The 24,758-nt window shown below is 38.7% G+C and overlaps 3 protein-coding genes across 4 annotated transcripts in view; 1 reads left to right on the forward strand and 2 right to left on the reverse strand.

Moving 5' to 3' along the window:
- Positions 1-12,969, reverse strand: part of LOC107678688 (helicase with zinc finger domain 2-like) — a 25,110-nt gene extending 12,141 nt beyond the window's left edge. For both annotated transcript variants that reach the window (XM_016474053.1, XM_016474054.1), the window contains exons 1-6: positions 12,873-12,969; positions 9,743-10,330; positions 9,193-9,300; positions 8,584-9,107; positions 5,706-6,356; positions 4,619-5,411 (exon numbers count right to left, since the gene is read on the reverse strand). In XM_016474053.1, coding sequence (XP_016329539.1) covers positions 4,619-5,411; positions 5,706-6,356; positions 8,584-9,107; positions 9,193-9,300; positions 9,743-10,240 — 2,574 coding nt within the window. In that variant the 5' untranslated portion in view covers positions 10,241-10,330; positions 12,873-12,969. The remainder of the gene's footprint in view (positions 1-4,618; positions 5,412-5,705; positions 6,357-8,583; positions 9,108-9,192; positions 9,301-9,742; positions 10,331-12,872) is intronic.
- A 2,216-nt stretch (positions 12,970-15,185) lies between these two features.
- On the reverse strand, positions 15,186-20,565 carry LOC107678685 (guanylate-binding protein 1-like). The gene is made up of 10 exons (XM_016474048.1): positions 20,391-20,565; positions 20,159-20,286; positions 20,088-20,095; positions 19,269-19,471; positions 18,500-18,745; positions 18,165-18,313; positions 17,817-17,952; positions 17,305-17,513; positions 16,485-16,587; positions 15,186-16,355 (listed from the first exon to the last, which is right to left on the reverse strand). The coding sequence occupies exons 1-10, from the start codon at positions 20,563-20,565 to the stop codon at positions 15,943-15,945; spliced, it is 1,770 nt and encodes a 589-aa protein (XP_016329534.1). The 3' UTR covers positions 15,186-15,942.
- Positions 20,566-23,569: 3,004 nt separating this feature from the next.
- The window catches only part of LOC107678697 (guanylate-binding protein 1-like), a 12,100-nt gene continuing 10,911 nt past the window's right edge, over positions 23,570-24,758 (forward strand). The window contains exons 1-2 of the mRNA XM_016474067.1: positions 23,570-23,928; positions 24,074-24,262. Coding sequence (XP_016329553.1) covers positions 24,078-24,262 — 185 coding nt within the window. The 5' untranslated portion in view covers positions 23,570-23,928; positions 24,074-24,077. The remainder of the gene's footprint in view (positions 23,929-24,073; positions 24,263-24,758) is intronic.

Here is a 24,758-nt window from a genome sequence, read left to right on the forward strand (position 1 = left end):
AAATACGGTTATCTAATAAGCATGTGTCCTATTCTGTGTACTAAACTCCTGAAACATTGGTGTCTCTTTGTATGATATGACGATAGTTTTCTCAAAATAAGTAAAATGCTCATGAAGTGACTCAGAGCAGTTCTAGAGGTTATGTTTATGTGTTCATGTACTCATATTGAGGCGGCAGAGGCTGAAAACGCCGCGAGCTTCAGTAGGCCTATGTGTAGTAAATGAAACCACATGTCTGCGCCATTAATTTCCATGAGGGGCAGACTGGGAAAAAAATTTCAGGCTGGGAAATCTCATACACCCACAACAAATTCTGAAACATGGCCAACCCTATTTTTTGTATGGCCCTCACATAAAAAAGGTTTAAATCCTTAGGCTGGGGACATGCAAAATAATTAAAAGTTCTCTCCTGAACTGCACCTTCACTTCCATGTTTCTTTTCAGTTTCTTTATTTTGCCCTGATATCGATCTCTCTCATGACTTTAATACTCAAGATTCAACAAAACTATACTTTCTACATTGCCTGCATGTCAAAATTAGTACATTACTACAATATCTTTATAGAGAAATCCTAATACTGAACATGAGTCATGTTTTTCCCTTACACAAATGAACCATGCTTTTATTATAGTAAAAGTACAGTAACTGTAGCGGCCAAAAAACTAACTAAAGCCGCAGGAGCTGAGTGAGGGAATAACTTGTGACACGTCAATCATCCTTTACATTTGCGTCTTGAGATTTATTTGTCCACCGACAACTTGTTCATTGAGGCATGCATTTCTTGAAGGATCGGCAGATTATCAATGCAAAAGTTTGAATATACGGTCAACAAAAAAATGCGTGCTCCCGCACTCACCCCCTTCTTTCCCTGACAGCCCCCACTCACAACAGGTGTTTTAACTCTCAAATAATTAATGACACTCCCACAATTTCCCACAGTCACATGACATCACACATGAATATTTACATGGCTCCTATATTCCAGCAGTGGTGCAACTGTGCTATATTTACCTCTCCAAAACCCATAGATTTGAAACATCTATCGATCTTGAAGCTTTCTAACTCACATAATCCATCCAACCAGTTGATCCACTCCTGAGCATTTGAAGCAGGAATAATATCATCCCAGCCAAGTTTCTTCCTGCACAGATCTTGTAAGATCCTTTTTGCACATAAAGTCACTGGAGACAGAATTCCTAAGGGATCATAAACAGAACTCACAGTAGCAAGGATCCCCCTTCTGGTTGAAGGCTTCTGCTGCAACACAATTTTGAACTTGAAGGCATCCGATTGTATACACCATTGTATGCCTAACACTCTCTATGGGAAGTAAATCTTGGCCCAAATCCAAATCTTTTACGTTTTTTTGCTCTGAGTTCTTCTGGGATTTTTACCAGCACATCTCGAATGTTACTTATCCATTTTGTCAATGTGAAACCCCCCCTTAGCACAAATAGCTATGAGGTCGTGATACAGAGAAACAGCTTTATCCTCTGAATTTACAGAGACAAGACAGTCATCTACGTAAAAGCAATGCAAGATTGCATCAATTACTTCCTTGCTGAAGTCTTCATTATCTTCTGCGCACTTTCTGAGAGCGAAATTTGCACAACTTGGTGATGAAGTGGCTCCAAAGAGGTGCACGACCATACGATACTCAACCATATCTTGAATAAGGTCACCATCGGGCCACCAAAGAAATCTCAGCAAATCTGCATCGTCTTTCGGCACCCTCACTTGATGAAACATGGCTTCAATATCTGCCATGATCACAACTCGTTCCTTCCTAAATCTGGTTATCACTCCAATCAATGAACTGGTGAGATCTGGACCCTGTCATAACTGGGTATTCAAAGACTTCCCTTGGAACGTAGCTCCACAATCAAAAACAACCCGGAGCTTTCCTTTGCGGGGGTGGTAAACACCGTGATGGGGTATATACCATTCTTTACCGTCGCTACGTCCCAAGTCTTCAGCTGGCACTCTCTCTGCATAACCTTTAGAGATAAGATCTTTCATGAAAACAGAATATTCAGAATGAAATGAAACATCCCTTTTCAATCTTTTCTTTAGATTCAGAGCACGCTGTTCTACGATTATCTTATTGTCTGGCATACGGACATCTTTCTTCCTCAAAGGCAAGCCAACAGAATAATGACCATCTACCAGCTTTAATGAGTCTGTTACCATCTCCATAAACTTGTGATCTTCTCTTGAAAACCCAACTTGTTCATTTTTGTTACATTCAGGAAAATTAACTTTAAATTGTTGTTGCCAAAGCTCTCCCAAGTTTGAAACTGAAATTCTGTTAACTGTAACATTAGGGGACTTAGAAGCAGACTGGTCACCACCATCTCCTCTTAGTGGGCCATTTACAGTCCATCCTAACCTTGTTTTAATTGCATAGGGTCCGTTATTGACACTGCGGACCACTTCAATCGGCTCCATAACCCTTGGGGCATTTATTCCTATAAGCAATTCGATATCAGAGTCAATTTCAGGTAGATTCACATGTTTCAAATGTGGCCATCCCTTCAAATCCATTTGTCTTGGGATGTTTCCTCTATGCACAGGCATAGTCTCTTGTGTATAGGCATCAGGTAACTCCCAAAAATCTTCTTTATTCAAACCAGCTACCTCTAACCCAGAAACAACATGGGTAGTTGTAACTTTCTCCTGGGAACATCATTTGTTTGCACGAGTTCTTTGATGGCTGATATAGAACTTTTAATTGTATTCACTTTTCTTTTTCGTTCTTTCTGAAGCTGCTCAATCTTATTAGCCATGGCTTTTGCGGTAAGCTGAACTTTTCTTTTACATTTGTCCTGTTCAGGTTCAAGTTCACTCATGATTGCAGCATTCGCATCTCAGCGCATCTAAATTCAAAACACAAGCGATACACAAAACACGCGAGCTCAAACCAAAACAAGCAAACACCTTTCGTGACAAAGCACATCACCAAAGACGCTCCTCAACAGATTCACAAAAAGCCCAAACGACAGCTTAAAAATACCAACAGCGCTACGTCAACAGCAAACAAACAGAAACCGCCAGCCATTTCAAATCATCCGTAAACACAAGCAAAGAAATTACCACCAATGTCCTACCGGTTTGATGTCAGCGAACATTCTCCAAAATCATCGATCCTGTCGTTCTGAAACCATTCATGCCTTGCATCAAGCCTTCAAGTTCAGACCGCACAGCCCCCTACTCATTAGAACGAGCGAGAGTAGGTCCATACTCAGCCAAATCAAATCTGCTCTTGCTTCCAGTCGTCGAAGCGTGCGGGCCTCCTTCCAGATCGACTCATTCATCCTCGAACAAAAACATTATTTTTTTGTTGACTAAATTGTAGCGGCCAAAAACCTAACTAAAGCCGCAGGAGCTGAGTGAGGGAATAGCTTGTGACACGTCAATCATCCTTTACATTTGAGTCTTGAGATTTATTTGTCCACCGACAACTTGTTCATTGAGGCATGCATTTCTTGAAGGATCGGCAGATTATCAATGCAAAAGTTTGAATATACGGTCAACAAAAAAATGCGTGCTCCCACACTCACCCCCTTCTTTCCCTGACAACCCCCACTCACAACAGGTGTTTTAACTCTCGAATAATTAATGACACTCCCACATTTTCCCACAGTCACATGACATCACACGTGAATATTTACATGGCTCCTATAGTAACCATGATTTTTTTGTTTTGTTTTTTCGGCAAGGGGATTACCATTTGTATTTATTTTTACTACAAATTCCATGGTTAAACTATGGTTAGTGTATCAAAAACCATGGTTAATTTGTGTTTACCATGGTTTAACAATAGTAACCATTGTTTTGGATTTATAGTAAAATTATGGTTAATTTTCGTAAGGGTTGTGTTGTTGTCTGCCCTAGCTCCCCCTAAACCTATTATAAAATATGATTATTTGTCTGCTAAATTACTACTGTTACATAGATAATAATGATGTACAGTATTTTGAGTGATGATTGATGAGCAATGGGCTGCACAATAACAATATTAAAATAGCGGGGCAAATCGGCTGCCAGGCCACCGAGAACAGTCCCGGTTCTCCCGATGGCCAGTCCGCGCCTGATTTCCACCGACACTCAGAACGTTCAGGATTCATATATTGTCTTTTTGCGGCTTAATATTCACAAACACTAGTCCATATCGCGTTTTGATTCAAGTGTACTGACCTACTTTTGATTTATTCGTCCAAAATGTGGCATATTCCGTCCGCGTTAGGCTATAGGAATTCCGTTTTTATGACTGGATTATACAAACCAGTCTGTGTTTTCCGCATCGTGGAAATTATAGGGCCGTATGTCTCAGAGTAGTCAGTGCACACCTGCCTACTGCCATTCTAAAGCTTGGAAGAGCAAGGATAATTTTCAATTTAACTCAGATTGGATTCGTCTGAAATAAGAAAGTCATATACACCTAGGATGCCTTGAGGGTGAGTAAAACATGGGCTAATTTTCATTTTTGGGTGAACTAACCCTTTAATTATTGTTCATGGAGCATGTCACCATACAGAACGTATACAGTATGTTATTAATAATTTTAGTCATAACTCATTTGCCATATGTTAAAGTCATAAATGCATTGAAATGTACCTGTTGGCCTTCACTAAGAACACAGATTTGCTTTGGCTCTTTATGACCCCATTCCATTGGCCAGTCAGTCAGAAGTCCTCTCACCATGTTAACCACACTGCTGACCTCAGCAAGATTGAACCAGGACATGGAGGTGGAATTCAGACGGCATTCTCCTCTGACATGCTGAAAGATCAGGGGGTGTAGCCTTGGGTGGGGAGGGATCTCTCCTTTGGCCTTGATGCCATCACTCACATAGAAGTAAGTGGATACAAAGTCCACTATTTCTGCAGTGGAACGGTAGTTCTCATTAAAGATGACTCTGCTTTTCTTGGCAATGTTGCTGCTCTCATCCTGATAGTAGCGGAAGAGACGATACAGCAGTGTATGTTCTGATCGTTTGTCATCAGTTACAGAGAAAAGTTTTGGAGCCATCTGCATGTGGTCTCCTGCTAAAACCACTCGAGTGTGTTTGCCTGCTAAACCCAGAGCCATGAGTGCTTCACCCTCCAGCATCTGAGATGCCTCATCAATCAGGATATGACTGAAGAAACCTTCAGGAAGCTTCAGCTCACGGAAATTTCGTGCCATCGATGTGGTGGTTATAATGATACGGTGTGACTCTAGATCAGACCGTGCTGGGCGAATGAAGGACTGTCTATCTGGAGAGCAAAGACAGTATTTCTGAGTGATGTCATCAGTTGCCTTGATGGAAGCCCCACCTTTGTTTGCCTTTATCCTGAGTATTTTGAGGTTTGGGTGTCCATTTGTAATGTATGAATGGAAGTGCTCTCTGACATACAAGTCTGCAGAACTATAGGGAACAAAACTCAAAATTAAATTTCTTAAACATACATTTTAATAGATAGAAGCTTTTATATTCACAGGGGGATATATCTATACAGATTAACTGTTGCTATCTCTTTATTCAAATAAAAAAATATTGCATTTTATGAACACATAAGTAACTCTTTTATGCCATTCTTCTGAATAATGAATTCTGATCTGGTCAGTTCTTTGGTCAAATACTTTTGTATAATTACCACTGAACTATAATTGTTGTATAATGTCTGATATCACACAATAATGTAAAATGAGCATAACTTACCTGTTAGTATATGTACAGATGAGCACTTTGTTTTGAGAACGAAGGGCCAGCTGTTTGGCTGCTGAGGCGAGACAAAGTGTCTTCCCGGTGCCAAATGGCCCGTATATAAGCAAGGGAGAAGCCACTTTGTTGACATCACATTTGCCAAGGATGAAGTTCAGGGCGATTTGTTGCTTGTTATTCAATTCAGACTGTTTGGTTATGTTCACAGGGACACAACTGTTACTGAAGTCAGGCAGAACATTGTGCAAGTCTGGTAGGTGGTCAGTAGCCTGGTGTATCTGACAGAATGACAGTCTATCCAACTGAAACTGAACCTCCATTTTACACCTGGTTTCTTTCCTCAGCTGTAGCTCAGACACACACTGTGCAGACAGATGAAGACCGATGTGACCCTCGCCAGCAGCCTGTTTGAGCACCAATGCCTCGTACACATGGTTTCTGTGATCTACTGACACACTGGCCGTTGCTGGTATGCAATTCACCAAAGCCATCTGCACCCCTCGCTTAAGCATCAGCCCTTCAGGAGAATCTGGAGTGAGCAAGCAGGACACCTTCAGTGTGGCAAAAAGCTTCCCTGCAGCAGCGGAAAACTGTAATATGCCATCACTCAACTGTTTAGAGAGAGACACGCTCCCACAAACATGTAATCTACAAGTGTGGAAAAAGAAGAAAATAGGATGAACCATTAATATATTACATATGTAATTTAAATATTATAAAAGAGGAAATGAGCATGCACCATTAAAATATGTAAAGAGTTCAAAAGAGTGGCAATAGTGTTGCCACTGAGACATATCGAATTGATGCGAGTATTCAATTTGAAAGTTAACGCCAACCCATTCATCCACCTCTTCATTCAGCAATCTATTTATCTTTTTATACTTCACCGCCTTAGCTATACATAACAACGGCAACAGATTTTTTAAGCAGCCCTACCCATGTTTTAACCTTTCATGGAAACAGCAATTAACTTGTTAGAAAAGAATGCCTTTAATCTTTGCATTGAGTTTGCTTTCAGTTCCTTTCATATCCAGTTTAATGATTATACCTGTCTAGCATTATCAAACTCAGAGACCATTACATAATGTGATATCATGGAATGCCTCTGGTCCCTGAATGAGTTCAAATTCCAACGGTAGATGCATGTGATGAGGAATAAGTAACATTACAATACATTATTTTAGATGTAGACATTCTATTAAAGAAGTAGTATTTGTTTAGGTAGTAGGACAATGTTGCCATGTGACCCACACTAAGTAGTCTGTGACTCATCTGTATGCAGATGATTTAAAAACCCCAGGAGCATACAGGAACTTATCTGCTATGGTAAATATGTCTGTCTGTGTGGCTGACAATGTGACATAAGATAAATTATACTCCCCTAATGATGACGTGGCCCTGTAGATATCAACAAAAGGTTCTTGGACTTAGATCAGCATGTAGAACTATTTACAATTACATATTGGATCTTTGTTACCATAAGGATATAACCTCTCTTGGCACTAAATAACCAATCATTATAATAGAATCCACCTGCGAACCCTAATGCCGAGTTCACACTGCACGATTTTCAAACTCGTCGGATCGCCGTTGTTTTCACACTGCGTGACTATCTGGGGTCGCATTCAGTTGCTGCTGTGTTCACATTGCACGATGGATCGGCGACAGGAGGTTTCACACTGCATGACTTCACAATAGGAAGAATCGCCGACGGCTCTGTCTGGTCCGCAAACTACGTTTCACAACAAAACACACGCGAGAAGTGATAAGGAAATAACGCGAGAACCCACGTGCGTCAGACCGGAGTTCTCGAGCAAGACTGGCGCATTAAATATCGCATGCGATTTATCGTGCAGCCCTAGTGTGAACTCGGCATAACCCGAACCTGTTTATCCACCTCTCCATTAGACTTATCTATACATTACATCAATGTGTGTTGAACTTTGCCCACATTTTATACTATCATTAGAACAGGCTTGAATTTGCATTTAAAAAGACTAAAATATTGGTTAACATGATGTATCTATGGTCTATACTTATAAAAGATACACCTTATTTTTAACTGGCAAAAAAAGCTATTTTTAAAAAATGTATTAAATTCTAAAAAAAAAAAATTTTATCTAAAAAAACAATTTTTTAAAAGCTGTGCTGCTTAATATTACAAACTGGTATTTGTTGTTATATTATTTTCACTTCTTTATTGCAATCTTAAACACACTAGTTTGTTGCATAAAGTTTTACTGTTTACTGCACATTGATATTCTTCTAGTTATTTATCAAAAGTCTTGCACATTCCTAAGAAATAGCTTACTTCTACATTGAAAAAAGGTGGATAAGCAGGATTTTTTTCCCTAGACCAGCAAACCCTGTGGCTGATTCTAAAGATTTAATTAGTTTCAGCATTGCTGATTGCCTAAACCAGGGGTGTCAAACTCAGTTCCTGGAGGGCCGCAGCTCTGCAGAGTTTAGTTCCAACCCTGCTCCAACACAAACCATGTAGTTTTCAAATAAGCCTGAAGGACTTAATTATTTGGATCAGGTACGTTTAATTAGGGTTGAATCTAAACTCTGCAGGGCTGTGGCCCTCCAGGAATTGAGTTTGACTGTGACCTTAACCAAGGACACCCAGTCCTCTTCCTGGAGATCTACCTACCTGCAGACTTCAGTTCCAACCCTGCACCAACATACCTGTTTGTAATTATCAAGTGCTCCTGAAGATCTCAATTACCTGGTTCAGGTGTGTTTGATAAGGGTTGGAGCTAAACTTTGCAAGAAGGTACATCTCCAGGAAAAGGATTGGGCACCCCAATCCAAATACTAACCCATAACCCTGGGGTGTTTCAAGTGATGTACTATTTCCACAAGCGTTTTGTACCTGCTAATGAGCTCTTCCTCTGCGATTTCCTCTCTGAACAGGAAGTGGTGAGCTCTCTCTCTGTAATTGTCCCGATGGAGTGGGGAACTTTGATCTGCATGAGGATTGAACTGTAGGTTAATCTGGGGTGGTTTGTATTTACTAAGTAACTGCTCGTCCTCCTCCCTTCTGGCAAAGAAGGGCACGATAACCCTGTTTCCTCTGTTCCAGCGCTCGTCTGAAAAAATCTCAGCACATTTGCTCTCTTCTGCCTCATCTGGCTGGACATGGAACTGCTGACCGACTCTCACTTTCAGTTTCCTGAGCAGAACTGGACGCATGTCGAAATCAAATATCAACCATTGCTCGTACACACCGGGGCGGAATGACAGGAACGACACACTCAACTGGTAGGTGGAGTGAGAGGAGCGAAGGTGGTGGCCTGCAATGTATGAGATTGGGGGGAAGGTGTTCTTTAAACTGTCACTCAAAGAGAAAACCGCGCCATTTTCTGCTTTCAGTAGAGCCACATGAGCCAATGACCTCTACACAAACACACAAGACAAGCAAAGAGATAATTAGTAGCTGAGTGTGAGATGATGCTGGTTAGTGCAGTTTAGTATTTCTGACCTCCGTGGTGATTGTGAATTTCCATCTGATTTCACTGTCTTCTCGTAAACAGTCCAAACTGAGATTCTCATCATGTATAACACACACATCGTCCACCTGCTCGGAGATCTGCAAAATACACATACATGCATCTAAGATATTAAACATTTTGTTGTGGAATTTATGTTAATTGTCAAGTTAGTATAAGTAAAATAATTCAAGGGTTAGTTCACCCAAAAATGAAACTTCTGTCATCACTTGCCCTCAAATTGTTCCAAACCTGTATGAATTTCTTTCAGCTGTTGAACACATAAGAAGCTCTCCTCTTGTGTTTCATGAGGCAAAAAAAAAAGTGATTTGAGTGAACTATCCCTTAAATTTGCATGGTTTCAAATTCACAAGATAAGTTTTTAAAATAAAGTTTCGTGGTTGTGCACTGTTGCATTGTGCATTTTTTTTTTTTTTTTTTTTTTTTTTTTTTTTTTTTTTTAAATAAATATTTTTTTTTACTTCAGTTAATATTTATTTTATTTCAAGTAACAATGTTTTTACTATTTTAGTTAATACTTACAATAAGAATCTCATTGCAGCTGCGTCTGTACTCTTCCAGGAGTTTCTCCTTGTATGACAAAGGCTCATGAGCTCTCGATTGACCATCTTCTTGTCTACTCTGTTCGTCCAGGCGCTGACTCTGAGTTATCAGATGAATTAATCTTTCGTGATTAAGGTTTGTGTGTTTCTGTAAGTTCCACACCGCAGCTTCTTCTGGGCTACTAGCAAAAGTGCAACGGTCATGATGCACATAGCACCCGACATCCTCCTTAAAGTACCAACACACTTCATATCGACTAGGGCGTGGATAAGAGGGCCGCATAGACACTGGGCTCCATTTGTGACCTCTGACCTTTGCTCTGACTAGCAAAAGATTGTGAGAGCAACGGTGAGGCGTTGCAATGATAGAGTAAGAAATGCGTGACTGTTTATGAGTACAGGCGTTACAAGCAGCTCTCAGCTCATACATCTGCATGAACGCCTGCAGCTGAGCATCTCTAGACTGTACTATAGACATTTCTAGAGATTCAAACCATAACACACATACAATCTGACATGAACGCCTTTAGCTGGCACTCACAGCTTCAAATACTGCTGTAGAATCAACCTAAGGTGAGGAAAGAGAAGAACACAGCTCATCAGATGACCCCTGTATTGCTCACATAAGAGAGAGAGTATGCAAATATAATTCAAATTTATAACAGAGCATAAAAAAACCCACTGAAAAACTGCTGCTATATTGCTGTATTTAGACCTTTGAACAGCTGTAGGGAAGTATAAAGGACAAATTATGTTTCATAATAGGTAGAGATCCTTAATTTCAGATTTTGTTTCTTATGCTGGTAATTGTCAAGAGGTTTTTGTATAATATAACCCCTATTTGTCTGTCATTTTATGGGTAATTTTTATAATTCTTTTAAAGAGCTGAATATTTTGTTAAAGGGGTCATATGATGCGATTTCAAGTTTTCCTTTCTCTTTGGAGTGTTACAAGCTGATTGTGCATAGATAAGATCCCAATGCGGAGTTTTGCGCATCTTGTGTGTGTGTGCGCGCTGTGTGAGACAGAGAGAGAGAGAGAGAGAGAGAGATCGATCAATCACAGTGGAGTCAGCTGTCTTAACCGTGGCTTGTGTACTGCAGCTTCATCACTGTGTCTGTCACACGACTCTGTTCCCCTTTTGGGCTCTGTCTTTACATTTATTTTGAAAGATGAAGCTCGCGATTATGGTAAGGGGCGTTACATTTCCGACGAGTGCTGTTACATTTCCGACGAGTGCTTGCGGTGTTCGGCCAATCACAATGCACTGGGTCAGCTGGCCAATCAGAGCAGACTGCGCTTTTCGGAAGGAGGGGCTTTGTAGAAAACGAAGCGTTTGAGAGAGGCGGGGCATAGAGGACCTACAATAATGTACAGTATTTTAAAAATAATGTGTTTTTTGAACATTAAAGCATGTCAACATATTCTGTTACACCAAATACACAAATTAATGATCTTTAAAAAAGCATCATATGACCCCTTTAAATAACTCGTTGATAAAAGGGATTAGAATTTATAGAACATTTCAGATAATTTGCCTGTCGTACTTCTCTTTAATTCTAAGTAGTTAATTGGTAATAATAAGCAAAGTTGTTAAACTGTAGAAAGACAAGCGTTCTGTAATTATCTGCCAGAGTTGTTATGGTTATGTGAGAAAGAAAAGCTGGGGGTGTTCAATACAAGGTCGAGATTATCATGCACAGAAGACAAAACAAAAGACTTATTTTTCCGTTTGACAAGTGCTCACAACACCTAGCAACCAGATTTAAATGGCATGTAAAACCATGAAAACGAGGGAATTTAACTCCATTGAACAAGTTTTGGGTCAGGTAGCATTCAGACAGATATTACTGCACTTAACCACAAACCTCTTAACCTGAAACCTGTGAATGACAGTGTGCAGTATATATTTGCCAGGGTGGATAAATGGAGTTGTAGGTCATGCTAGGATTATTTTATGTCAATATGCCTGAATAAAAATGGCTTCAGATCATGTAAGGATTATTTTAGATCAGTGTATAATGAAAACTATGTAAAGTGCCTTTGTAAATATTGCACAAATGCATTACACAAAACCTGCATATAAATAAGGATTGATTTCATTGCATATTTATCTTCTGGTACAAAGACAGGGGTCAGATATCAAAGCACACAGGTTGTTGCTGAGCAGCCCTGTTATGAGGTGATCCCTTCAGCCTAGAGTAAACACTGTTTTTTATTAGTGCCCAACACTAATACTACCTACCATCATATATCCTCATGTCACAAGTATGCAGAAGTTTTTGTGCTGGCACCAGGAAATTCTACCAGTTTGACTACTTTTGAGCAGTCAGGTGCCATTTAAACAAAGTGTATCACTTCAGATACTAAAAATGGATTCACATCTTTCCACACATCACATTCCACACATTCACTACCGTTGAGAGATAGGGTGTTTATAGGTGAACAGTCATTCATTATTTCCTGAGTGTGTTTACCAAGGAAAGGAAAGGTTTACAAAGAAAATGTGCAGTGAAATTTAGAATTTGAACCCTGCGCTTTGCACGTTATAGCACCTTTTTGCACGACTTTTATGTAGCCTCTATAATAATAACCGAACAGTTGGAGAGCCTTTGTCCTACTCGTTGTGGTTCCCTTTTCTAGTTTGTGACTTTCGGTTGGATTTACGCATCCCTTAAATTTTGGGACGTTTTGGCGCTTCTCCGTTTCCTTCATCATTGTTAAATTTTCAATTGAAATATTTGAATGAACATGTTTATTTTATGTTTATCTTAACGCTCGTAATGTTTGTACGACCGTTACGACAAAATAGCAACAAGAGTTTCTCATTTCTTATTGTGAATGCTGTAAATTATAGACTACACTTCCTGTTAAAGCGTCGCACCCAATGACTGATGCAAAGAAACGACAATGTTGCACCAATAATGAAAATTCCCATTATTATAAACCAAGATAAATAGAAAATAAGAACAACGCGAGCTATAATTAGACGCCTGACGTAGAAGCGGCACGCCTAAAACGGACCAGTACCCATCTTTTCCACAAAATAAAACTGCTTAATTCATTTTTAACCTACCTTTACATTTTTGAGTAGAGAAACGTGAGCTCACCTGCACTCGAAACCATCTCCATCAAGTGCACACAACGCAAAACCAACTTCATCTTCCTGTATGTAGGCTAGTATTACCGTCGCCGCTTACTTGAGTTTCGTTTTCCTGGGAGTGAGAGGTGATTGTCATTGGTCATGTTTGCCCTTCCCTTTTTCTGTTTGCATAACGACAGAGCGCATGTAAAAAGAAATATGTGTCCGTCCATCTGCATGGCCGTCTGTGTACTTGTATCTGCATACAGCAGGTGCATCTCAATAAATTAGAATGTCGTGGAAAAGTTCATTTATTTCAGTAATTCAACTCAAATTGTGAAACTCGTGTATTAAATAAATTCCATTCTAATTTATTGAGATGCACCTGTATATGAGGGAAGATAGCCTACTCCCCATAGGATCAATGTGGATTAGGCTACTTTTAAACTTAGCATGTGCACGTTGATAATGCATCAGCCATTGTGTTATATATATATATATATATATATATAGGAAATAAATAGAAACATCTGCTAATTTAGCTGTTATAGCGCGAAATTGAAAATATTGAAAGAGAGGTAGACCCCTATTGGGTTAAACTGGCCCCCAACCAGTGTTGGGGAGTAACTTGTTACATGTAGCCTAATGGAATTACGTAATTTAATTCCAAAATAAATGTAACTGTAATCAGTAATCTGTAATCATAATAAGTGTAATTAAATTACAGTTACTTATGAAAACAACTATTACAAAGAGGATTACATCTGAATATTTTCACACAAGCACACACAGATTTAATTGATTTCTTTCCCAAATTGCATTGACTGCTCTAAAATATGAGACACCAAAGTTTCAGGAGTTTAGGACACAGAATAGTACACATGCTAATTCAATAACGCTTTTATTTCCTATTTGGGTTTATGTATATGCTTTATATTTATATTTTAAGATCAACTGTTTATTCCAAGGCATTGTTAGATGTCAGTGTTTCTTGTCATAGCTATGCAAAGATTTGATTTCAAAAATAGTATAGCTTTTAAACTATATCTTATGATTTTAAATCAGTATTTAACCTCAGAACGATCTCAATGTAAAAAGCTGTGCTTAAGTCTGATTCTGTGGTGTCTGTGCTTTAAAATCTAATTTTTATAATCTTAATTCAAGGGATGAAGGATTTTGAAAGTCTGATAGTAATCAGTGGTGAGTTCCTGTAAGGTTAAACCCTGCCTGCTTTAAATGTTTTAAAATGATTTAAAACAGTTGAAAACATTTGTGAGAAATTGAGAAAAGTAATCAAATGTGACCCTGGACCACAAAACCAGTCTTAAATCTCAATTTTTCAAAATTGAGATTTATACATCATCTGAAAGCTGAATAAATAAGCCTTCCATTGATGTATGGTTTGTTAGGATGGTAATAATATTTGGTCAAGATACAACTATTTGAATATGTGGAATCTGAGGGTGCAAAAAATCAAAATATTGAGAAAATCGCCTTTAAAGTTGTCAGAATTAAGTCCTTAGCAATGCACATTACTAATAAAAATTAAGTTTTGATATATTTACGGGAGGAAATTTACAAAATATCTTCATGGATCATGATCTTTACTTAATATCCTAATGATTTTTGGCATAAAAGAAAAATCTATAATTTTGACCCATACAATGCATTTTTGGCTATTGATAAAAATATACCCATGCGACTTAAGACTGGTTTTGTGGTCCAGGGTCACAAATTAGTTTAATTACTTTAATAAAGTACACTTATTACATTTTAAATAGGGTAACTTGTAATCAGTAACCTATTACATTTACAAAGTAACCTTCTCAACACTGCCACCAACCTGGGGTAAGAAGCCCCCTGGATGAACTTTTATGAATAACTGTTGATATAATTCTTATTAATATTTATATATTTTTAAAACGGTCATTCATGTAAATTACTAAATCAACTATTCTATCTAAAATTTTATTTTGATTATTTAGTTTAATAATTGAATAACTGATGACAAAGCGGAATCCCAGTAAAGGAGATTAATCTTATAAGCAGGCATATAAATATTTACATATTCAGTTTCCCTTATTTTAATTGAAGATATGTTGTTATTATAGCCACACTATGAATGCAAATTTAATGATTAACCTATAGGTTTAATGAAAGTGAAAATGTCTGTAATATACATTTTAATTAATGGAAATATTAAATAATAACCCCATTAATTACAGCAAGTATTACATTTATTGCATCTTACCCCAAAGTAGTTTTATCTTAATTATATACAATTTTATTTATATAATTGCCGCAAACCATTGCACAGAAAAAAAAACCAGATCAGAGGTGCTCAGAGGAAAGACAATTTTATTGTAGAATATTGGAATGTTACAGTATATGCTGCAATATATGCTGTATGTTTTGTGGACCAAATTACATTGAGATGAAAATGCATTAAGTGTTACACAAGTTTTCTTCACTGACATGTTACACTGATCTGATGATTGTCACGATGATCTAATCTAGTCATATGACTGTGAGTTCTACTGTGCTAAGCATTTTCGTAAGTCTAGACTGATCACATATAGACTGCATTCAGAATGAACGTGATCTTTGGGCTGAGCATTCTTGTCTTCATATTGTCAGCACGTCTCAGCTTGCTGTGACGTAACCCCTTGGCCCTTTCTTGACAATGTGCAGCCTATTACATAATTTCCTTATTGCAACTCAAGTACATTTTTAAAGCTAAAACAGGAACTAATAAATTAATTTTTAAAAAATCACGTTTTTCCGTCTTTCCATAACACTTCCTTTTTGCATCAACATAAAAAAAATGTTTGAGCTGGGACTACTTTTTATCCAAAATATGGACTTTTCACTGGAAAACACACACTTGCTATTTAGCAAATTCTATGGGTGCTGCTGACGGTGTAGAAATTACATTGTGCACTTTCAAGGGCGCATAATATATGTTCAGGATTCTCAGCTCATTTACTACCTGCTCTATAAAGCGCATGCTTTAAGTATTTAAATGCTATAAAATCAGACTCAATGGAGATATGTCAGTGAATGGAAAATATGAATCAAGGATCGTTTTGTATCAGGTTTTAACATTTCAGTCCCTTTTTCAGGCTTTTCATCATCGATCTCTGCATGAGGAGGTTGGGAACTGTTTCTACAAGAGGGCAAAGAAATGGCATCACATAGTCCTTAAATATGCCGCCACCACCATGTGAGCGTTCCTTTTCATCTTTTAACTTCTTTATTTCTTCCTTGAGGTTATAAGCTTCGTCCTTGAAGCCTTTCTTTAGCATCTCCTCCCGCTCCTTCAGTTTGCTCTCAATGGCTCTGTCCATCTCCTGCTGCTGCTGCTCCTTCTCCTTGTTGAAGCTCTCCTGCATTTGTTTTACCCTGTCCTCATGCCGCACTTTCTCTGTCTCCATCATTTTTTCGCTCTCAATTCGTTTCTCCTCCTCTTCTTTCAACTTCTGTTTCAGCAGAGCTGCATTCTCTTTCTCTTCTGAACATTCAGTCAAGACAGAAAGAATATGAAATGACAATGATAAAATAACCGCAACCCTAAGCAATTCAGATTTAAGTGTTTAAGGTGCCTACATTCTGTGCTTCAAAAAGCCTAGTATAAACTTACTATTCATTTGTTTCTCATTTTCAGTTAGTTTATTATCCATGCAGAGGATGCTGTTTGCTTCAGGTTCCCGTTCTTTCAGAAACTCTTCCAGCACAGCCTCAGCCTGCACACAAACATATCTTAGACCGGCGTGGGCGAGAGCAGCGTGTATCTGAGCGTGAGCGTCCGGTTTTGTGCGAGAGCAAGGGAAATCCGCGCGAGAGCAGAGAGATTCGCGCTCGCGCATTGTATTAATGTGCTTTCGCGCTACAATAATGCGCTCTCGATATTTGTCATTAAAATAACGCCATAGTGGTTCTAAAATCAAGTCATGCTGAACTGGATCATGAACACAATTAATTACGGGGTAAATGTACTTGAGTCACATACACTGACAAATGTGAGCCTGGACGACAAAACCAGTCATAAGTAGCACGGGTATATTTGTAGCAATAGCCAACAGTACATTGCATGGGTCAAAATTATCGAAATTTCTTTTATGCCAAAAATGATTAGGATATTAAGTAAAGATCATGTTCCATGAAGATATTTTGGAAATTTCCTAATTTCTGTAAATATATCAAAACTTAATTTCTGATTAGTAATATGCATTGCTAAGAACTTCATTTGGACAACTTTAAAGGCGATGTTCTCAATATTTTGATTTTTTGAACCCTCAGATTCCAGATATTAAAATAGTTGTATCTCGGCCAAATATTGTTACTATCCTAATAAACAATACATCAATGTAAAGCTTATTTATTCAGCTTTCAGATAATGTATAAATCTCAATTTCAGTTTTATGATCCAGTGTCACAAATAGACACTAAAATGTCCTTACCCTTATTCCTTTATTGGGTTCTCTGCGGTACTGCTCAACAATGGCGTCTCTGTCTCTGCAGTAGAGTTCATATCCTCCAGACTGACTGTACTCTCCATCCTGCAGCCGTTTACTCATGTCAGAGGACAGATTCTTCAGTAGATCTCTGCACTTTCTCTCTGATGCCATCTTATTCTCTTCCAACAAGTCTGTATAGCACATAGATACAGCTTCCTATAAACACATAAAAGCAGAAATAATATCTCAAACATGCATAAATACACTTGAACAAAGACAGAATGTATTGGGCACTGTGTTTGTATGCATTGTTGTGTGAATTAGTTGTATTAATCTGATGGATGTAATTTATGAGGTCACCAAATATCAACACATTAACAATCTCCAACCTTATAATACTTGCAGAAAGCTAGTATTCCCTTCGCATTAATGTCAATGTCATTAATCTTAGATACATAAAGGCTATGATGCATACATGAGTGCACAAGTATTAGTCGCTCTTGTCAATTTATAACTCACCTCCAGTGTCTTCAAGTATTCATTTTTTTCATCTTTAAATGAGCGTTTCGTGAATTTAGCAATGGCCAGACTGCTGAATTTCTGGTGCTCACAGGTCAGCTTTTCTATACTGATTGGTAATGTCTTCTTCAACTGTAAAAACATAGTGTGCGTTTACTTAAAGGGTGTTTGTGCATTCACTGAAGATGTTCAAGCCAACATTGGTGGTTCTGAATTTGGAGACTTATTCAAAATGCAGCTGTATACAAAGTTTGGTGTTCTGACTTGGGATGGGATTATTAAAGAGATATACAGAGAACATGACCACATAAAAAACAACTGAACTCAGTCAGAATGTGCCTCACCTCTTCCATCCCTCCCTGATATACTTTCAGAGCTTCTTGAACAGCTGTCTGGTTTTCTAGATTTGCCAGAACAACCACTGCATTGTCTAGACAGGGCACTTCACCACTGCTGATTGTGTCTACATAAATCTCAACCAGAGGCCCGAGCACTGACAACACACACAAACAGTTAAGAGTACAGTAAATGCTCCACGGTATCTTCAAACCACAGATGAAGAGTTTTACTAAATAAATGTTTAATTAGTTTATTTGTTTGCTCATGCAAAACTTATTGTGAATCTGAAATGTGTTAAAGATTCAAATGAACGAAACTTTTCATTTGGTAAAACACTCACATCGGCCAGTAACTATGTGTCCTCCTTTCAGTCTTTTCACATCACTGTTGACAAACATGTAGTCACAGAAATGTCCCGTGACCTCCAGAAATTGTTGTGCAAGGTCCTGGTCTTGTAAGATCTCCAGGCGTGTCATGTCTTGGTGCGAGTTAGCGGGAAACGGGAACACAAAACACTTCCGGCTAGGGAAATAACGCTTGATACATTCACCAGGCAGATTGTAGTCTCTAATTTTCTTACTCACACCTAAAAAGAGATTATTCAGGAAAGAGAAAGAAATATTCACCAAATCAGTGGCACTGAGTCAGTCAACATACTTCATTTGCATTTTTCAGGCATTGTTCATTTACAGAAATACAAACACGAATATTCAAATAGGCTGTGAGTGCAGACAAATATGTGGTCCAGTAATGAAATAGCAATCATACCAGTTTAGTATGTAGTCTAGATTGCAGGCATCAGTAGTTATTTTAAAGACCTCACAGAACGGATATCATGGGCCAGTGAGCCTATTCGTGTTTATTTTTACAATGTTTTAAAATTCAAATTCTACTCCAGAATAGAAATGAATCCAGTAGGTGGGCAAATCATTCTTTTAACCTTCCTGTAGCTCAAATAGAGAATGGTGCTACCAATGCCAATATCATGGGTTTAATTCCCAGGGTAACCAAGAATTAATATGCTTATACTGTAACTAAAACTTATACTGTATAGCTGCTTTGGAAAACAGCTACTGCCAAATGTGTAAATGTAATTCTGTCTTTAATACCTTTCCTCAGATTAAGGGCAAATTCAAGGTAATCGTCATCTGTCACTTTCTTCCCATCAATTTCCAAATCCAAGGTGAAATCTCTCACGACCCAGATGAATGATGGGAAAAACCGCACAAACTCAGAATCTTCTTCTTCCTCCTCATCATCTGCTGCTTCTGTCGATCTGATCTTGATATGCTCAGCGAGCTCAACAACGTAGCTGCAGCACATTAAGGAATAACAACATCTTGTAAAGTGTATATATATATATATATACAGTATCTCACGGAAGTGAGTACACCCCTCACATTTTTGTAAATATTTTATTATATCTTTTCATGTGACAACACTGAAGAAATGACACTTTGCTACAATGTAAAGTAGTGAGAGTACAGCTTGTATAACAGTGAAAATTTGCTGTTCCCTCAAAATAACTCAACACACAGCCATTAATGTCTAAACCGCTGGCCACAAAAGTGAGTACACCCCTAAGTGAAAATGTCCAAATTGGGCCCAATTAGCCATTTTCTCTCCCCGGTGTCATGTGACTCATTAGTGTTACAAGGTCTCAGGTGTGAATGGGGAGCAGGTGTGTTAAATTTGATGTTATCGCTCTCACTCTCTCATACTGGTCACTGGAAGTTCAACATGGCACCTCATGGCAAAGAACTCTCTGAGGATCTGAAAAAAAGAATTGTTGCTCTACATAAAGATGGTGTAGGCTATAAGAAGATTGCCAAGACCCTGAAACTGAGCTGCAGCACGGTGGCCAAGACCATACAGCGGTTTAACAGGATGATCAAAGTATTCATTCAGAACACAATACAACTTAATACTGTTCCTTCTGAGGTACTAATGGCAAACTGAGACTGGGAAATGATTAATAGTAGTTAGTGACTGTGCTCACCTTTGCCACGTCCCCAAGTCCTTCTGTGTCCAGAAGCACAAGAGTGTGTCCTTCTTTATTAGGGTGAGGGACACACCACATCCAGATGCCTTTAGTCTTTGATTCAATAGTGCTGCCCAGAGCAAAGCCTGAGACAATAACATTATTATTATGTAGTTACTGTTTTCAGATGTTCTCATTATCATATCAACATATACTGCACTTGAGAAGGACTTTCAGCATTTTCTCTCACCGGACTGTTGTCCTGCTAGGTGGTTCATAAGGTAAGATTTCCCCGTACGGTAGAGTCCCACCACAGACACCACCACCACCGGCTCATTGATCTCATCCAGAATGTCTTTGGCCTCTTTTCTCACACACAGCCGCCCATTTTCATCATTTTCAATGAGACACACTGGAGCTGGCATGTACTTACTACAAGACATGATCCTAAGTAAAAACCATACACACAAAATCAAACAGACTTAACGCACAGTGTCAATATGAGTCTGAGTTTCAGCATAGCTGTGATAAACTGCAGCTAGGTTGGGCTGCATTATGGTATTACAGCTCTTGATCAAGTAGTATTTCTAGTATTTTAGTCTGTGTGTAATGTCTCTAAGTTTGCTGCTGTAATTAAAGAAATATTGCAAATCTTCAGGCCTGTGTAAACCACTGCATCTACATACAATTAAAGAGAAACAGCTTAACACATCTTCTGCCTATAAGTTTCTTATCCTCTGCTCTATGTATGATATTGATTGAAAAAAATGCACTGTCACTGGCCGATCTCTAATGGAGGAGTCGAACGTGAAAGAGTTTTCAGATTCAGTTTACACTGACAAACAACAGCTCTGTCTGTTATCTGAAACCCCCTGCACATGGGCTCTGTAGAATAATAAAACATGTGAATGATTATTTATTTATCTATTTAGACAGAAATTTCATTCCACAGTCATAACTCTTCTTCTTCTTTTTTTTTTTGTTATGGAAGCCCTTCCCATTATTAATTTGCATTTCAGTTTGAATTATAGCCTTTATACATTAGTTTCATTCCTCTGCAGTGGAATAACTGGAGAATATGTGGAGTAGCTGTTTAAGCAGTGCTGTGCTGCCCCCTGGCTACAGTATAATTTACAGCTCTTTTTATTATTACATATAGTGTTCATTAGAATTTGGTCTGAAAATACCAAGTATACCAAAAGGACAGTAAAATACCAAAGGACAAATAAAATAAAACAAGATCCAAACAATCCAAAATAATAAACTAAGAATGGTTGTTTTGATATCTTTTTATTGCTTATCTTTTTATTCATATCTATGCATATGATGATATCAGTAGATTTCATAGAGTTCACTTAAATATGAAAAGCAATCTTGAAATATGGAAGGCGATTACAAACATTTGAATTACTACATTAGACTGTAGGCCTATGATTATGTATTTTAAGAGATTTTATTTCTAACGTCTGCTTAAGTCATTTAAAGAGGAGAAAAATAGATCTTACCTCTGCTTTTCTTCTGTCGTGGATGGTTCTGACTGAAGCTCGTGTATAAATACAAGAGGTGGTCAGCGCCGTCTCAGAAGCCCACTCCCAGAATATGAGGGGATTTCCGGGAAATCATGATGCTGCAGAATTGACTTCGTGAACAAGGTGAGCTATTGCAGAATAAAGATCGGAGGTCTAGTCGTCCTCATCCATATGAATTTGAGGTGATTGAGTTGGTGGTCGTATATTAATTTAATTTAAATATGGATTTTGACGAACTCTTTTATTAACAAATGGGGTAGTTTGTGAATTATACTACATTTAACGTTTGTTAAAATGTTTACATATGCTGTTTTGTTTGTGTGTGTGTGTGTGTGTGTGTGTGTGTGTGTGTGTGTGGCCTACTGTCGCAGCAGATGATAGGATCGTGAGCTCTCGGTTTCGAGTTCACTTTCTTTTTCTGAAATTGGATGGCACGTGAGTTTATCACCTATGTCAGTTTGATGAAAGAGCCGTTGAGAGAAAGATAAAGAGAAGTTTTTTTATTTTTCTTTAGTGAGCCTTTATGATTTAGCAAGTTAGTGCTAAAATAATTAATATAATAATTGGAGAAGAGAAGCTAACTGCAGCCTAAAGATCGAGAAGGGTATAACTGCAGCCTGGAGATGTCCAAATGGGGGCGGGAACTCCAAAACGGGGTGGGAGCTCCAAAATAGGGCGTGGCTTCCTCCCATTGACAGACAGGCACATGACACGGATGCGCAATTTTTCCCCCAATCCGCTTCAGTGCAAACTCCGCCCCACAGCTGATTCTAAAGTTTTTATTGGTTGTGTCAATTAAAGTGTTGATTTCCTACACTATGCTACAAAAATGCTAACCCCTAAACCTACCCCACACCTGACCCTAACCTTAACCAGTGAAATTGACTGCATGGCGGGATTGGCGCTAAATAGCTTGGTAAAGAAAGATGCAGTTCAGGAGATAAACAGTTAATAAGATTATGCGATATGAGATCGTTCCGTAACTCCCCAACCGGACCACACCTGACAATGCCACCTTTTTAGTTACACCCAGCCAATGGTGAAAGCCTTTGCGCGAGGAGACCCCGCCCCATTTTGGAGGTTCTGCCCACTTTTGGAGTTCACGCCCCATTTTGGAGATCTCCGGTCTGCAGTTATATCTACATGGGAAGATCTCTAAATGGGTGTGGGAAGTCTGGGAACTCCAAAACGGGGTGGGAGCTCAAAAACAGGGCCTCCCATTCCTCCCATTGACGGACAGAAACATGAAAAGGGGTTCTTGTTTGTGCATGGTTTCCTTTCCTCGCGTCTTAGCTCCACCGCCTTAGGATATGACGGAAGGATGCAAAGAGCTCGTGAACAGTTGTCTTTAATCACCACAGGTACCTCTGAAGTAGCCTAAATTAAGTTTTATAAAAGGAACACAGGTTCCACTTGAAATTCAGCCAAACAGAAAACACAATGAACTCATTGAATTACGTAAATCAAATTTTAGAACAGGAACACCGACTTCAACTCACTGCTGATATATAGGCTAGCTATTTACCCTTACAACAGTAGGCCTATTATAACAAAATTATAATACATAATACATAAAAGCTTTACAAAAACACATTAAAAGTAAAACAATAAATATGAGAAAATATGAAAATATTAAAATAAAACTGTATTTTTCAAATAGGCCCTATGATTAATATTTTTCAAACTAACATTTAACAAACTGAGTAAAGTAATTACAACTTTTCACATTTTATGTTTATGCTTTTGGAAATTAATCTTTTCTATTCTTTAATCTTGCTTATTTTGTATTTTAGGCTCATTTTGACCACAATGTATGCACTTTCTGCGCGTGACCAACAAGTATAGCTCGCAGCGTCCTCTGTTGGTTAAAATAATCACAATCATACGATTGCCAGCTGGCTGCTCGGGTTTGACTTTTATTTGCGTGTTGTTTTTAACGTGCTGTAAAACGGGGACAGCACACCACTCCCGGAAAACAGGGACGTCTAGTCACCCGAACCCAGAGTCTATGTTTAGCTGTTTATGTTAAACGGGTGATTTCTGGGAAGCCGCTGTCTGGCTGCAGCCGTTGTCTCAGCGAATTGAACCGGCATACTTTCACTTTCACTCGCGGCAGCATCCGTGAGAGTGCGTGTCTGGCAAATTACTTATGAACAAAGACACACATTTAAGACGGAAGGAGCCTCGGAAGATCGGGTTTGTGCGGTTCTGAATTTAAGAACGGTGTATGCTTTCGTCTGTTCAATCGCTTTGCTAACGGTAGGCTATAAACAGCTTCTTTTTCTACATGTGCCTTTCAGTTATGTATTCAAATTTGTTTAATTTTTATTTTATATATGTTTTTGTTTCTGTGTGTAATTATGAAATTACTGGCTATTGCCTTTGTTGTTGTTTTCTTTTGCAGAGTCATGGCGTGTGGCGGGCTCATGTCTGCTCCAGTGTGTTTTATTGAAAACGATGAAAAAGGGAAGCTGCGTGTGAGAAAAGAGGCCAAAGACATTCTGGATGAGATCAATGAGCCGGTGGTGGTGGTATCTGTGGTGGGACTCTACCGTACGGGGAAGTCTTACCTTATGAACCGCCTGGCAGGTTCCGTGCGGATGATGTAGGACGTATGCGTCGGGCACGCACCTGTGAGATACGCTAGTCTCGCGAGTTTGTTTACAGTAGCAAAGGAAGCAAAATTTCCTTACTTTACCAAAGGAAAACCAGTCTCCTCTTGACTTATATCGAAATCCTCCTACATTCTTCTTTACAAATCCTCGTTTTGTACTTCTAATTTGTGACTGGCATTTTGTTTTGTTCTCTCTCCGTCGCACTTCCGTGTTCGTCACTAATCATCGCGCTACGCTCGTTCGCTTTCTGACACAGTCCATGCGCTTGAGTCTGTCAATAGGACAAATAGAGTGAAAGAACATTCGCTTTGCTTTGTATTGTAAACGAGGGACAGTGTCATGAAGAGTTCACAAAGAAACATTTGTTAAAAGATGAAGCGGTACTAGATCTTACTGCAGCTGCATCACAAACCCTAAGTGAATGCTTCGTCTGGAAATGACCTTTTTTTTTTCTCTCCATGTTGTCGAAAAACA

The sequence above is a fragment of the Sinocyclocheilus anshuiensis genome, unplaced genomic scaffold, assembly GCF_001515605.1.
Source record: "Sinocyclocheilus anshuiensis isolate Anshui unplaced genomic scaffold, SAMN03320099.WGS_v1.1 scaffold1458, whole genome shotgun sequence".
NCBI classification, from domain to species: Eukaryota; Metazoa; Chordata; class Actinopteri; order Cypriniformes; family Cyprinidae; genus Sinocyclocheilus; species Sinocyclocheilus anshuiensis.

Coding starts and splice junctions, on each gene's coding strand:
- LOC107678685 (XM_016474048.1), bottom strand. CDS start 20,565: ATGCCAGCTCCAGTGTGTCTCATTGAAAATGATGAAAATGGGCGGCTG. Junction 17,514..17,816: donor CTTGAAGACACTGGAGGTGA/GTTATAAATTGA, acceptor GTTTATAGGAAG/CTGTATCTATGTGCTATACA. Junction 16,588..17,304: donor AACCCAATAAAGGAATAAGG/GTAAGGACATTT, acceptor GTTTGTGTGCAG/GCTGAGGCTGTGCTGGAAGA.